The sequence below is a fragment of the Chanos chanos genome, chromosome 15 (genome assembly GCF_902362185.1).
Source record: "Chanos chanos chromosome 15, fChaCha1.1, whole genome shotgun sequence".
Taxonomy (NCBI): Eukaryota; Metazoa; Chordata; class Actinopteri; order Gonorynchiformes; family Chanidae; genus Chanos; species Chanos chanos.
Genome location: NC_044509.1, coordinates 3,967,447 through 3,980,398, shown reverse-complemented (window position 1 = coordinate 3,980,398; position 12,952 = coordinate 3,967,447). Strand labels below are relative to the sequence as shown.

The 12,952-nt window shown below is 45.1% G+C and overlaps 1 protein-coding gene across 1 annotated transcript in view; it reads left to right on the top strand.

Moving 5' to 3' along the window:
* Window positions 1-327: 327 nt before the first annotated feature.
* Window positions 328-12,952, top strand: part of c2cd2l (c2cd2 like) — a 21,903-nt gene continuing 9,278 nt past the window's right edge. The window contains exon 1 of the mRNA XM_030792875.1: window positions 328-696. Within this exon, the coding sequence (XP_030648735.1) occupies window positions 334-696 (363 nt within the window). The 5' untranslated portion in view covers window positions 328-333. The remainder of the gene's footprint in view (window positions 697-12,952) is intronic.

Below are 12,952 nucleotides of genomic sequence, written 5' to 3'. Positions count from 1 at the left end.
ATTTTATTTAACTCAGCAGAAATTACGACAGCACGCCTCGTAAAATCCGCAGACATTTCACCTCACAGAGACTCGTAAAATTACATAGCGTCCAAGTCATTGTTCGGTCGTGATACAACACAGGCAACTCTGTTCTTCCTCCGTCAGACTAAGATCCAATGCGCCAGGCGTTTTCCGGTCATTATATTTATATTATTATATATTATATTTCTCTCGGTGTTTTGTCTTGAGTAATATCTCTCACAACAAATTTCTCTCTCTCTCCATCCACAGAGTCCTGCCCATGAGCCAAGCTTCCCAATGGTTGAAAATGAAGCTGAAGTGACCGGGAGCATGACGACAGTCGAGGACTTGAGCTGGTGGATTCTCGTGGCGCTTTTCTGCGTCTCCCTCCTGGTGGTCTCGGCCTGGTTGGTGCAGTTCTCTCTAGCCTTACTGCGCCCCAGGAGGGCAGCTGTCCAAAACAGGAGCGGGGAGACCGCTTGGCAGTTCCCCCTTCGTCTTACTCATCAGACCCTGACGGGGGGCGTGTGGGGGTCTCTCCAGAGGCTTCGGTTCAGGCGGGACGGGAGGGAAAGCGAAAGCGAGGCGGGGGTGAAAGGTCTCTTGTCCTCGCTGTTTTCCTTCAGGTCGTTCAGGGAGCATTGGAAGAGAGCCTGGATCCAGGCCCTCAACGCACAAGCGCACAGACAAGGGGTAAGAGCATGGCAGCTGTTATTCCGACACCGTAAAAGATACCGCAAATAGAGGTATCGTTGTGATGCACGGTCGAGGGGAATTTTCTGGAATTGTATCTCAAGACGGTTATGATAAAAAGAACTAAAAATGGACGAAATTTAATGTTTATATAGGCTATGTGATATCAGTTCTGTCTCTTGGTGTATTGGTGTAGTTTTTTAAAGTGCTTTTCAAGTGTATTCAAATTTTGGTGTCGTTGAAAAGAAAAAGTTTTATTTCACACCGAACTCAAGTGGTTAGTGGGGAAATTTTACATCAAAAAAAGTCAACATCGATCCATTATTAAATCAAGTCAAGATGAGTCAAGTGTGATTAACTTAAAGGTTAATTTAGTCTCAGATTTATTCCGAAAGGAAGAGGATTCAGTTTTTTCGCGTTTAATGAGTACCTACGTGTATCTGTTCACAGCTGGGTTGGATGTGTTTTGTTGTGTTTTTGATGCGCATATTTATATATCTGTATGTTTATTAATAGATTCTGTATCAGAGCCAATGTGTGTGTGTGTGTGTATGTGTGTGTGTGGGCACATTGTTTGAAGCTGGGCAACCTAATATTGAGTGTGTGGGTGTTTGAGAGTCAGCACCAATAGAACTGAGAGACAGGATCTTGTGTAACTGCCCTCTCTCTTCCTCTCTCTCGCTCTCTCTTTCTCTCTCTCTCTCTCTCTATTGTATGTAATCTATGTGTAAATGTGTAGACATACTTTTACATAAGTCATTCCCGAACAAACCTTCTTTGGAGCTTCATATATTATCTCTTATTTATGAATGTAAAGTTATCACTGTTTTGTTTTGTTTTGTTTTGTTTTGTTTTTCCCAGATCCTGTCTTGAGCCAGTCTTGAAACTTCACTCTTGTTACCCAGTTCTGCATCTTAAAAAAAAAAAGCATGTCATATTCAAGCAGCATTTCTGTTCAGTTTTGAGAAGTAACTCCACGAGAGGGGACACTGTTAGTATCTTAAGTCTCTAAGATCTTTTGTGGGACACCTTCCTGTGTTTACAAGGACAGTATGGGCAACTTGTCCCGTGTTAGCACTGTGCCATGAGGTGCACCGTTTTTTTAGGTGCCATTGGAGACATTGGTTTTCTCGTCTCTGTCGTCTGCTCTGGGGGTTGGGGGGGGGGAGGGGGTGGGGGGGGGGGGGGGGTCCCTGATCTCCGAGTCAGGTCAATAGCTCCGTCTGAGGGAGGAATCTGTGGCCAAAGGTCCCGTACCCGTATTTATGGCCTCTGGCCGCCGTTTGATCCGACTGGGTATCAAAGCCCAGCACGGGGGTGAGGAATGACTGGCTGTGGGTGCGCGGTCTTCATCACTACCCTTTCATCCCACTCCTCCTCAGTCCCAGCCCCCTGCCTCCTCTACCTGAATTCTGAATGGAGGTCATACAGGACCCCCCCCCCCGCCCCACTCCCCACCACACACTCACATGCTCTCTTAAATCCACAGACACACACACACATACACACACACATCTTAGTGGGGACCTCCCACTGAGTCCTATTTTCCTGTAACTAAAGAAGACTAACTTGACCCTAACCCTAACCATAACCAAAGAGATGTTTCGACACTTTAAGGCTTAGCAATAACAGCAATATACTTTAAAAAAAACTTTGTTGACTCAGTGGAGAACAGCACTTCGTGCCCCACACCGTCTCTGTCCCCATCTCTGTGCAGTCAGGTCACGAGCCACAGTAAGATAGCTTTACCTAAAACACACACACACACACACACTAATTCTGACACTGAGAGGCAGGACTCAGCAAACCCTGTTTCTGCCTACGAATCTGTATTGATCGAGAGTGAGTGAGGTGAAATAGCTCTCTCTCTCTCTCCCTCTGTGAGAGTGCACTTTAACTTCCACACATGCCGTTTCACCAGCCCAGGGACCCAGCATCTTTATCACAGCCGTGACATCACAGATGGCTCTGTGAATGTTTTGACTTGTGAGATATTTCGAGAAAAATGCTGAAGCGCGAAACCTTATCGCTGATCTCGGGAATTCAAAACAGAATGCGCGGCATCGAAAAAATTCCGTTCGACCCAGACGCGTTTCACGCCCACTGGAATTCTGTCAGGTGTGTTTCCTGCAGTCGCGTGGAGAGACGAGGAAGAGAGAGAGAGAAAAAAAAAAAAGTTCTGATTAAACCACTTGTCTGCCGTATGCATCACCCCTCTCGGTCCCCAGCTAAGAGATGTGCTAGTTCAGCAGCCTAGTTATCTCATCAGGTTGTCAACCGTGATTGAGAACTCGGGTTATGTAATCTTTTCACTTCAGTTTTCACGTGGACACTTACCCTGTCAGGAAGACACACACACAGACAAACAAACACACAAAAAGCTGTTGGCCATTAAATCGTTGTCGTGAAATGCAAGTGTTGGATCAGGGCCAAATGTTTAAAGCAGCAGGACGTACTCGGAATCGTTTGGTCTGACGAGGATCGAACTCTAGCCCACCCGTGCCTTCATCTTAATGAACTAAATTTTTAAATGAATGACTCATGTGAGTTATGTGAGCGGTCAGTTATCCAAACTCATATCTTTGAGGTGAGTTTTACAAAATGAACAATATTACTGGGACCACGGCCAGTTTGGAGTCGTATATCTTAACGTTTCGTGCTGTCATATCTACTTTTCTTCATTTTCTGTAGTTTTTTAATTTTTTCATTTTTTTTAATTTATGTTATCTCGGCCCTTCAACTGCACTGACAGCAAAAAAAAAACAACAACAACAAAAAAACGCGTTTCCCAAAGTAAACGCGACTGTGACCAGAACGAATCGCTGTCTAAATGTAAATAGTCTAAATGTCTCAAAGGCATCGTCAAATGTTTTTTTGTTTTGTTTTGTTTGCACAAAACATAGAGTACAAAAACAAAGGTTACACATCTGAGTCAGTAATACTGGTCTAACTGGAAACTCTCCAAGTGGGAGGTCTACTCTTTAAAAAGGTTAATCTTTTTTTTTTTTTGACATGGATTCCCTGTGAAGAAATGGCATCATTACGGAGATTTTCTCTGTTTTTCGTTCTCCAAATGAAGTAGAACACTCCACCCTCCGTCCAACCTTCAGTTAAACCTCGGTTTGTCTCACGGGCCCCCAGAGGGTTCTCATCCTCTGGGCTAATTGAACCGGAGCTGTTGGGAGAGGTGAATTCACGTGTTAGCATCGCTCCACGCTAATTTTCTTTAATGATGAGATTAGATTCAGGTCGCCCTGGGCCTAGATTTACGCTCAGGGCCGACAGCTCGGGCCGGAGCTGGAATCTTGTGAAATTCCATCTCTTTCCTTCATTAGTGCATTCTTTTTTTTTTTTTTTCTTCCTGTTGGAAAAGAACATAGGACTCTGTCTCCTCCGGAGCGCAGGGTTACTCAATCTAACCCCCCCATCACACACACACACACACACACACACATACAGAACTACCTACAGCGGTCTGGGCTGTACGACCTGAAAAACCTGCCCCTGGGGTTACAGCAGTGTGTGTGTGTGTGTGTGTGTGTCAGTTGAGGTCGAGAGTGAAAGTGATCCATCAGTTCGTGTTCGGCCTCCCCGCCTTGAACACAAACACACACACACACACACACACACGCACACACACACACACACGCCACCTGTTGTCATGAAAACCTACACCGTGGTTACGGCCCAAACCATGGTGACCATTTCTTAGGTTCAGAGAGAGAGAGCGAGAGAGAGAGAGAGAGAGAGAGAGGGAGAGAGAGAGAGAGAGAGAGAGAGAGGGTGAGGGAGAGAGAGAGAGAGAGAGAGAGGGTGAGAGAGAGAGAGGGTAAGGGAGAGAGAGGGAGGGAGGGGGTGAAAAGGGTGGATGAGTGTAGTGGCATAATTTCATTAGGTCATTGTGTTGTTAAGCTTTTTTTCCCTCCCTTTCCTTTTGTCCGAACAACAGCAGGTCTTTGTTTTTCTCCCAGCTCGGGTTTCTAACCCATTTGCTTTATACAAAGTTCAACGCTGGCTCTTACAGTTCGCTTAGAACAGTATCATTAACACTGTAGCCTTAACACGTCTTCATTCACATATCCGGTAAACTGACACTTACTGACTGGGTCCAGAAGTCCAGGAGGAGCAGAATGTTGTAACACTGGGTCAGTACCGTTGGTCTGGTCAGAGCTGTGAGTTACATCAATCTGATCTGAAAGCCAAGAACAGAAAAACAGCAGGGTCACAGCAGATAGGAGCACCCCCCCACACCGCACCCACCCACTGGCCGACAATGATTCAATTACACAAACATGTTACGTTGTTTTTAAATTAGCGATAACATTTCAATTTCAGATGAAAGTCAGGCGTTTCACGAGATCGGAGAGGTCGGACCGTTAGTCTCTCGCCTCAAACGGCGCGACTGTGCAGAATCAGGAGCTTCTGTCGTCTGTGACTGTAACACGTCTGTAACACGTCTCGCAGTGTTTTTTTTTTTTTTTTTTTTTTAAACCGTGCCGTTTTTTTAAAACCTTCAGCCCGGCAAAGGCCAAAAAAAGAAGACACCTCTCCCCTCTATCTCTTCAACGTAAACATTTTTTTTTGTTTTTTAATGTAAATCGATGAATGGGAGAAGAATAAAATATATAATATGTAAAACACAAAAAGAAAAAAAACCCAAAAATAAATAAGGAGGAGGGGGAGGCCATTAGTATGGAGCCTGGCTAGTGTCTGGGAGGCTGCAGATGAAATGAAGAGAGTAGACACAGTCAGTTCCCCTGAGACCGGCGCTGTGTGAAAAGTCAGGGGCCTCAGCACATGGGTCGGTACACTGCCAAAGACAAAGACAAAACAGAGAGAGAGAGAGAGAGAGAGGGAGGAAAAAGATATCTTCTGCCTAATGATAAATCAATCTGGTTGCGTGTGTTTACGTGTTTGTTTGTTTATTTTAAGTGTTTCAGGGGCACTGGTGTTTTTATTTGAACATCGTACATCGTCTGCTTGTGCAATAGGTTATTTTCTGTGTAAAAAAATAAGGATAGAGAGATGAGAGAAATGGTGGTAGCAAGAGGGAGGGAGAGAGAGGAAAAGAGAGTCAGAGAGAGAGAGAGAGAGAGAGAGAGAGAGAGAAGGAGACTGCCTGTCTGTGTATAGCTGCATGTCCCAGACACACTTTCACTGTAAGGGTATCAGCACTGACAGCCAGGCGAGGTTAGGAGGTCAGAGTCAGGCATGCGAGAGTGTGTGTGTATGTGTGTTTGTGTGTATCAGCCACAGGGCTATGACTCATGACTGTGGTAAGATTAGAAAGCTAAGACAGGAAGACATGGTTGGATAGGAATACACACATTAACCCAGAGAGGACAAGAGCTCCTGTAGCACTGCATTATGGGTGGAGTCAGTTTGATGCTGGTCTTTATGCTCGAAATGTTGATCAGGGAAAAAAAATACTCCCTCCTTTCTTCAGAATAGGCAATTTTAGCATAGTCTAATCTCTTCCGCCCAGACCCACACAACACAATGCAGCTTTAATCAGATTACCTGAAGACTGAGAGAGAGAGAGAGAGAGAGAGAGAGAGAGAGAGAGAGATGAAGAGGAGGAGGATGGATGGATGGAGGGTGTGTCTATGAGATGGTGATTGATAGAGATGAGAAGAATGCAGAATGATAGATGGAAAAAAGAGGTGTGAAAAGATCTGTTTTGTACCCTCTCGTGGGTAGGGCCATCAGGTCACTTTGAGTATCACAGATTCTTTCATTGTGCGTGCGTGTATTCATGCATGCATGCGTATGTGCGTGTGTGTGTGCGTGTGTGTGTGTGCGTGCGTGCATGCATGCGCGTGTGCACGTGTGTGTGGGTGTTTGTGTTAGTGCCTGTGTGCTTGTGTGTGTGGGTGTGCATGCATGCGTGTGTGTGCGTGTGTGTGCATGTGCGTGTGCGTGCGTGCGTGCAGGTGTGTGTCACCCTAGGATTCCCCTCATTCAGTAAGGTGTTGTGTCCCTCTCCAGTTGTCATAAAACTTTTAAAATACACAGATCTCCTGAGTCAGTAACGTCTGTCATCTTTGTTTCTGTTTCCTCTGATAATGATGGGCCACAGAGAGAGAGAGAGGGGGAGAGAGTGAAAGAGAGAGGGGGGGGGTGAAAGAGAGAGAGAGAGAGAGAGTGAAAAAGAGAGAGAGAGAGAGAGAGCGAGAGTGAAAAAGAGAGAGAGAGAGAGAGAGAGAGAGAGTGAAAAAGAGAGGGAGAGAGAGAGAGCGAGAGAGAGAGAGAGAGAGAATGAATTGTGGGACATGTGCCCTGTGCTATAGCTGTGGTTTTCCACAGTCTGTGCCACAGTTCTCATGTCCTGTATTAGTAAGAGGGTTTATCCTCTCTCTCTATCTCTCTCTCACACACACACACACACACACACACACACACACACACGTTCACACACACTCCCTCTCCAACAGTAATCCAGGGATTTAACACACAGCTGGTTGTGTATGACGATGTCAGAAGAAGGACGTCCTCAGAGTGCTGACATATACACACAAACATATGCACGCATACACACACACACACACACACACACACAATACACTCACGGATAGTATGACTCACAAATACCCTTAAACACACCTGTGACTAATCTGCTCACTTAAATAAAGCAAAATCGCACACAAAACACACTTAAAACACAGCACCGTGTCTTGTACACACACACACACACACACACACAGGCAGACAGATACTCCATCAGGCGCTGTGTAGGGAAATTACATGTACACATGCAGGCAAATAGGTGTTTAGTCACACACACACACACATACACTCATACACACTAACTCACATACACACAAACAGTTTCTGTCTGGACAGCTGGTCCAGAATGTGCACACACATTAGCATGTTTTATCACATAATGTCAGAATATGTTTGATATTCCTGCTGACTCCAGTTTGACACGACACTGCACTTCACAAGGAATTGCTTCTCTCTCTTCTATCTCTCTCTCTCTCTCTCTGTGCCGTGTGTGTATGTTTGTGAATGAGTCATGCGGCCACCCGCAGGTTACGTACAGCAGGGTAATCACGTGGTTTTGTTATAGAGGTCAAAAGGCCATCAGTACCCAGAGTCACAAGTCATGCTGACATGTTTCTTGTCTCTGGTATTTGCATATGAATATCTACATACCAAAGATGTATTTTTTTTTCTCTCTCTCTTTTCAGCCACATCACTCGTTCCTTTCTTGCCTGTTTCAGCGTGGCCTGCGTTACATCTGACTCGATTAATCCAAACCCTCACATCAAAACGCTCGCTCGTGATTTGGTCGTGTCAGTGTAACTGACAACTCACTTCATTGCGGATACCCCCCCCCCCCCCCCCCCCCCCGCACTTGCACAAATGAACAGTTGTATGTAGCTTATGTGTCACACTTTTTTCATTGGTCCTCTGACACAATGCTATTCAATCCTCTGTCCGTTTTCATCTGGCGAGGCATGAAGGGAAAACCAGGAGAGCTGTGTCATTTCTGTCGTCATCCATTCTTCATGCGGCCTGTACGATAAACGCTGTCTCTAAGACTGGTCTTTTAGAAGTCTTTTTTTTTTTTAATCCTTTATTTAACCACAGTAGGGCCAGTGAGTGCACTTGCTCTTTTCACGTCCGCTCTCCCAGGCTGAAAGAATCGAGAGACGGACCTGCCATGTTTCTAGCAGCTGCTAGCGCCGCTCGAAGTTTAGAACCAACAGCTAGCACTGACTCAGTGTCCCCAGGGGAGCACAGTTTTGGGATTCAAACCCCCCCCAATACAACAACAACAACAACAACAACAACTACTAAGCTCCTGAGGGCTGTACTATGAAGCGAAGTAAAGGTAAACTCTGCTTAAGTTGACTCAGAGTAAGTAGTAAACCTCCTAATAGAAGGGACCTATGGCTTCATTCTCCTAGGAAAACAAAAGCCATAGGCCTCTTCTATTAGGAGGCTTACTACTTACTCTGAGTTCACTTAACCAAGAAGTTACCTGGAGAAGCCAGTTACCCCACTTGGTAGTACAGCCCTCTGGTGTGGAGCCCATATCCACGGCCTTCCTCATTGTCCGTTTGTAAAAAGAATTTAACCCGTACTGCCTGGATCTTTGAACCTTGAAAATGATCAGCGTCTGTGCCGCCTGTCTGGATATTGTTTAGAGCGACAGGCAAACTGCAAAAATGTCACGCGTCCTGACAAGCTCGCTGTCCTTAGCAACCTAGATCTGCACGCGTGCAGAAAAAAAAAAAACACTTGGCTCAAGGTCGATTTTTTTTTTTTTTTCATCCTGCTTTCATTTCGCTCTTTTACTATCACGATTGTCTTTTTGTGTAATCGGCATGACTTGACGCTGAATGCCTTTTGCAACACTCCAAAAACATGACCCATTCAACCCCCATTTTATCGTTGGCTCGCAAATAAAAACAGTAAGATGAGTTGTGATTGGCCCAAAGCAGCAGTCATTGGTTACACTCGTAGTTTTGCATACGTCATGAGCGCTCCAGTGTGGAAACGATGCTGGTATATCAAACCTAAAAACACTGAGCGGACTAAAATTAATTCAGTTTCTCATTTCTACGCCGCGTTTCAACAGACTGTGACTGCGTCTGCTCTCGTGTAAAAATAGCCTTCGGGAAAACTGGCATTAGCGAACAGTGTTTGGACAAAATGTCTGGCCTGAGTCACTGGTATCCATAAAACTGGTATGATTTCTGGAACTTGATCTACGAAGTCCCATGGAAAGCAAAGGTAATTAAGGTTGATCAGGTAGCTGACGGCACCCTTTATTTTGGGTTGAGGTGGTGTTTTTTTTTTTGTTTTTTTTTTTAGCAGTTGTCAACAGCACCCTGTGTGCTTGAAATCTCCCCGAGGGGGGTGGGGGTGGGGGGTGTTTGGAACAAAAAAAAAAAGGTACTTTCTCAGGGAGGTTTGTCATCCAGTTGGGAGGGGGTGGGGGGGTTCTGTTTGGTCAGAATGGCAGTTGTGTGCTTGAAGAACCCGGAGGGGGACTAGGAGTCAAACACGAAGTGACATCATATCAGAAACACTCATACCAAATCACACACACACACTCACACACACACATACGCACACACATGCTGGTGGTATATGCAAAACCTCTACCAGGATGAGGAAAACTCTGTGTTTTCTAAGCATACACAGCCACACCCTAACACCATTGTTGGAATCAATCTTATTCAAAGAAAGGCATGCACACACAAACACACACCCATGTATAAACACACACATAAACAAACACTGCCAATGTCACCTTACCATAAATAGTTTTATTCCACACACCCACACGCGTATTCTAGATTTCAGGAAGACGCACGCACACACACACACACACACACACACTGCAGCGACTCCCCTCTGAGTAGAATATATACTCTGTTATGTTGTTGACCTACATGACTAGGGCAGTGAGTCGGGCCCAGAGCATCTCTTGGCTGTACACACACACACACACACAAACACACACACACACACACAAACACACACACACGCGTGCGCGCACACACACACACACACACACACACAGCAGTATGTGGAAACGATATCAACTCTGCCAGACTCACACTCCCGACTTGTACGACCATGCTCCATCAGTCAGGCGTTTACGCACGATACTGCAGTCACACCCTATGTTACACCAACAGGACATACATTCACAGCCGTTTGCGTTGCTAGGTAACTTTATGTCACGGCAACCGATCATTCATTCAACAGTCATTCAAACTGACAGGCGGTGTGTTAGGGGTTTACCGCTGAGTATGCCTGCTAGTCTGTTTCCGGATTTCTTCGAGTTCACGCATTTGGCCTGAAGTTTACGAATAAGTCAGGGATGAACTGAACGTGAAAAAAAAGAGAGATGTTTGAATTAGACGTTGTAATGTGCTAGCGCCTTTCTTTTGTATACACGTGCATGGTTTCTGTGTTTCGGTCAGCTCCGCCACTTCCTCTGCATAATCGCAAACACTTGACATTATTGGGCTTAAAGCCTGATATGCAAAACTCAGTAAGCTACCACAGTGGGCAGGTGTTATGCAAATGTCCAAAGTAAATGTTTTGGCTTTGTCATTCTATGAAAATTTGAAAGTGCTGTGTGTGTGTGTGTGTGTGTGTGTTGTGACTGGACATGGGGAAGGATCATTATTTGACACGACAGAAAAGAGAATTGTCAGAATGAGAATGGTCCTCACGTTGCACTGTGACACAGTTACCATTAATTCATTTCTGCTGTAACTGCTTCACCTGAATGTCTCTGCTTTAGTAACATTATTTTACTCATTGTACTTATTGCAACTAATTATTTCATTGTTTATTAGGAGAGGGAGATATTACCACAACTAACTAAAACAGAAACACTTAGGACAGTCATGTTTTGCAGGCAAAAGATGTTTTGAGACGTTTGATCAAACCTTTAAAGTTTGCTAAATGTGACTTATTAGAAGTAACTGGTTTAGATGAAGCTATAAGAATTGTGCTTAATTAGTGTTCTCTGTAGGTCAAGCTGTCAGCTATAAAGCCAGTGTGTGTGTTCTCACCTGTGAACTCATACCCCAGAGGTGTGAGTTTACAGGGCTGTGCAAGTGAGGGAGCGCAAGGTGTACTGTTTCACACACGCACGCACGCACGCACGCACGCAACCACCTGTGTGCTGCCCACCTGTGTCTCTGTTTGGTGGAGATTTTGACAGAGGAGATGAGGAGCATATGCTGTGACTATAGGGGTTTGTAGCCCCTCCCCCTTCTGTCTCCACAGCCTAAAAGCTGAGCCAGTTAAAACTACCCAGTGAAACAGATCTGCTAATCCTTTGGCTGAGAATCGGAGAAAGAGAAAGAGAGTGAGACAGAAAGAAAGAAAGAAAGAAAGAGAGAGAGAGAAAGAAAGAAAGAAAAAGAAAGAAAGAAAGAAAAAATGAGAACGAACGCAGAGATAAGGTTAGTGATCTGCATTTGCATATCAAAGCTTTGCCACTTATTTAAATTCATCTTGTGAGAGTTTTTCGTCATTCAGGCATTTTTCAGGTTTCTGAGGAACCTTTCAGGTCTCGTGTATTCAAGAATCAGACGTGCTTTGGAATCGACACTTTTTATATCATGCACCAGGAAATCAGCAGCTTGCGTAGATCTCGTTTAAACTTGTGCACATGTACACGTGCGCTCATGTGAAAACTCTCCTGGAAGGTCCCTCGCATAACAGGTGGACTACCTGTGCAGCTGAACCTTGGAGTTATGGATTATAGTTTATCTGACAGGAGGGGGTGTCCCACAGTTTGCTGAGTGTTTTATCCCTGGGGAAAATCTGTGATCCTCCATGGGGATGAACACCAGGTCTGTTCCAGAGGGGGCGCTGTTCTCCATCAGCTGAAGTAGAGCTTTCATGGCTGTTTTAATTCTGATCAGTGCTTATCAACACTAAAACGGTGATGTGTGTGTGTGTGTGTGTGTGTTGTCTGCAGTGTGTGTTTGCAGTGTGTTATTTTATGAAATGCACACACCTTATCTCTCAGATCAGCAGATAAGCAGTGGGGTTACAGATCTCAGACACTAAAAAAAACCCCCCAAAAAAACAAACCAAGCCAAATGTTGACAGAGAGAATAATAAAATATCAAAGACACCCAGCGTGCCACTCGTCCAACGCCGCCTCAGCTCATAGACACACAGAGTCCCCAAAACGCACAGACGTCAAGTCACGTCACGTCAAGACCCTGAACTTGTCAAGAAAATGTGCGTCGTGTCTTTTGACTCTTAGTGAGCGTGTTAATCGGACGGAGCCGCCAACATGTTTACGTTTCCCCCGTGCATTGGTTCTGGTCATGCACAGTCATCTCCATCAGCTGTCCTCTAGGCACAGCTGACACAGACATTTCTTTTCTCTTTCTTTTTTTTTTTTGTTTTGTTTTTTTCCCCTCGAGATAATTCACTTGTTGTTGTATTATCTCATCGTGGGACTGCAGAGGACCAGGTTGGCACTGGGCGGGTCTGACAGAGCGTTGTCATGGCAGCCTGCCACAGTTGCCAGGACGAAGTGATGTCATTTCCTAACTGTGGGAATTGCTGACCAGTTCTTTTGGCCTGCGTTAGTGTTGTGTGTGTGTATGTGGGCCTGCAAAGAGAAAGAGAAAGAGAAAGAGAAAGAGAGGGAGAGGGAGGGGGGGGTGGTAATAAATCACGGTGCTTTCCGCAGTCTTGAACTTCTACTGATGAATTGTATTGTCGATACTGCAGCCCCTTTCAACTTACAGCCTGC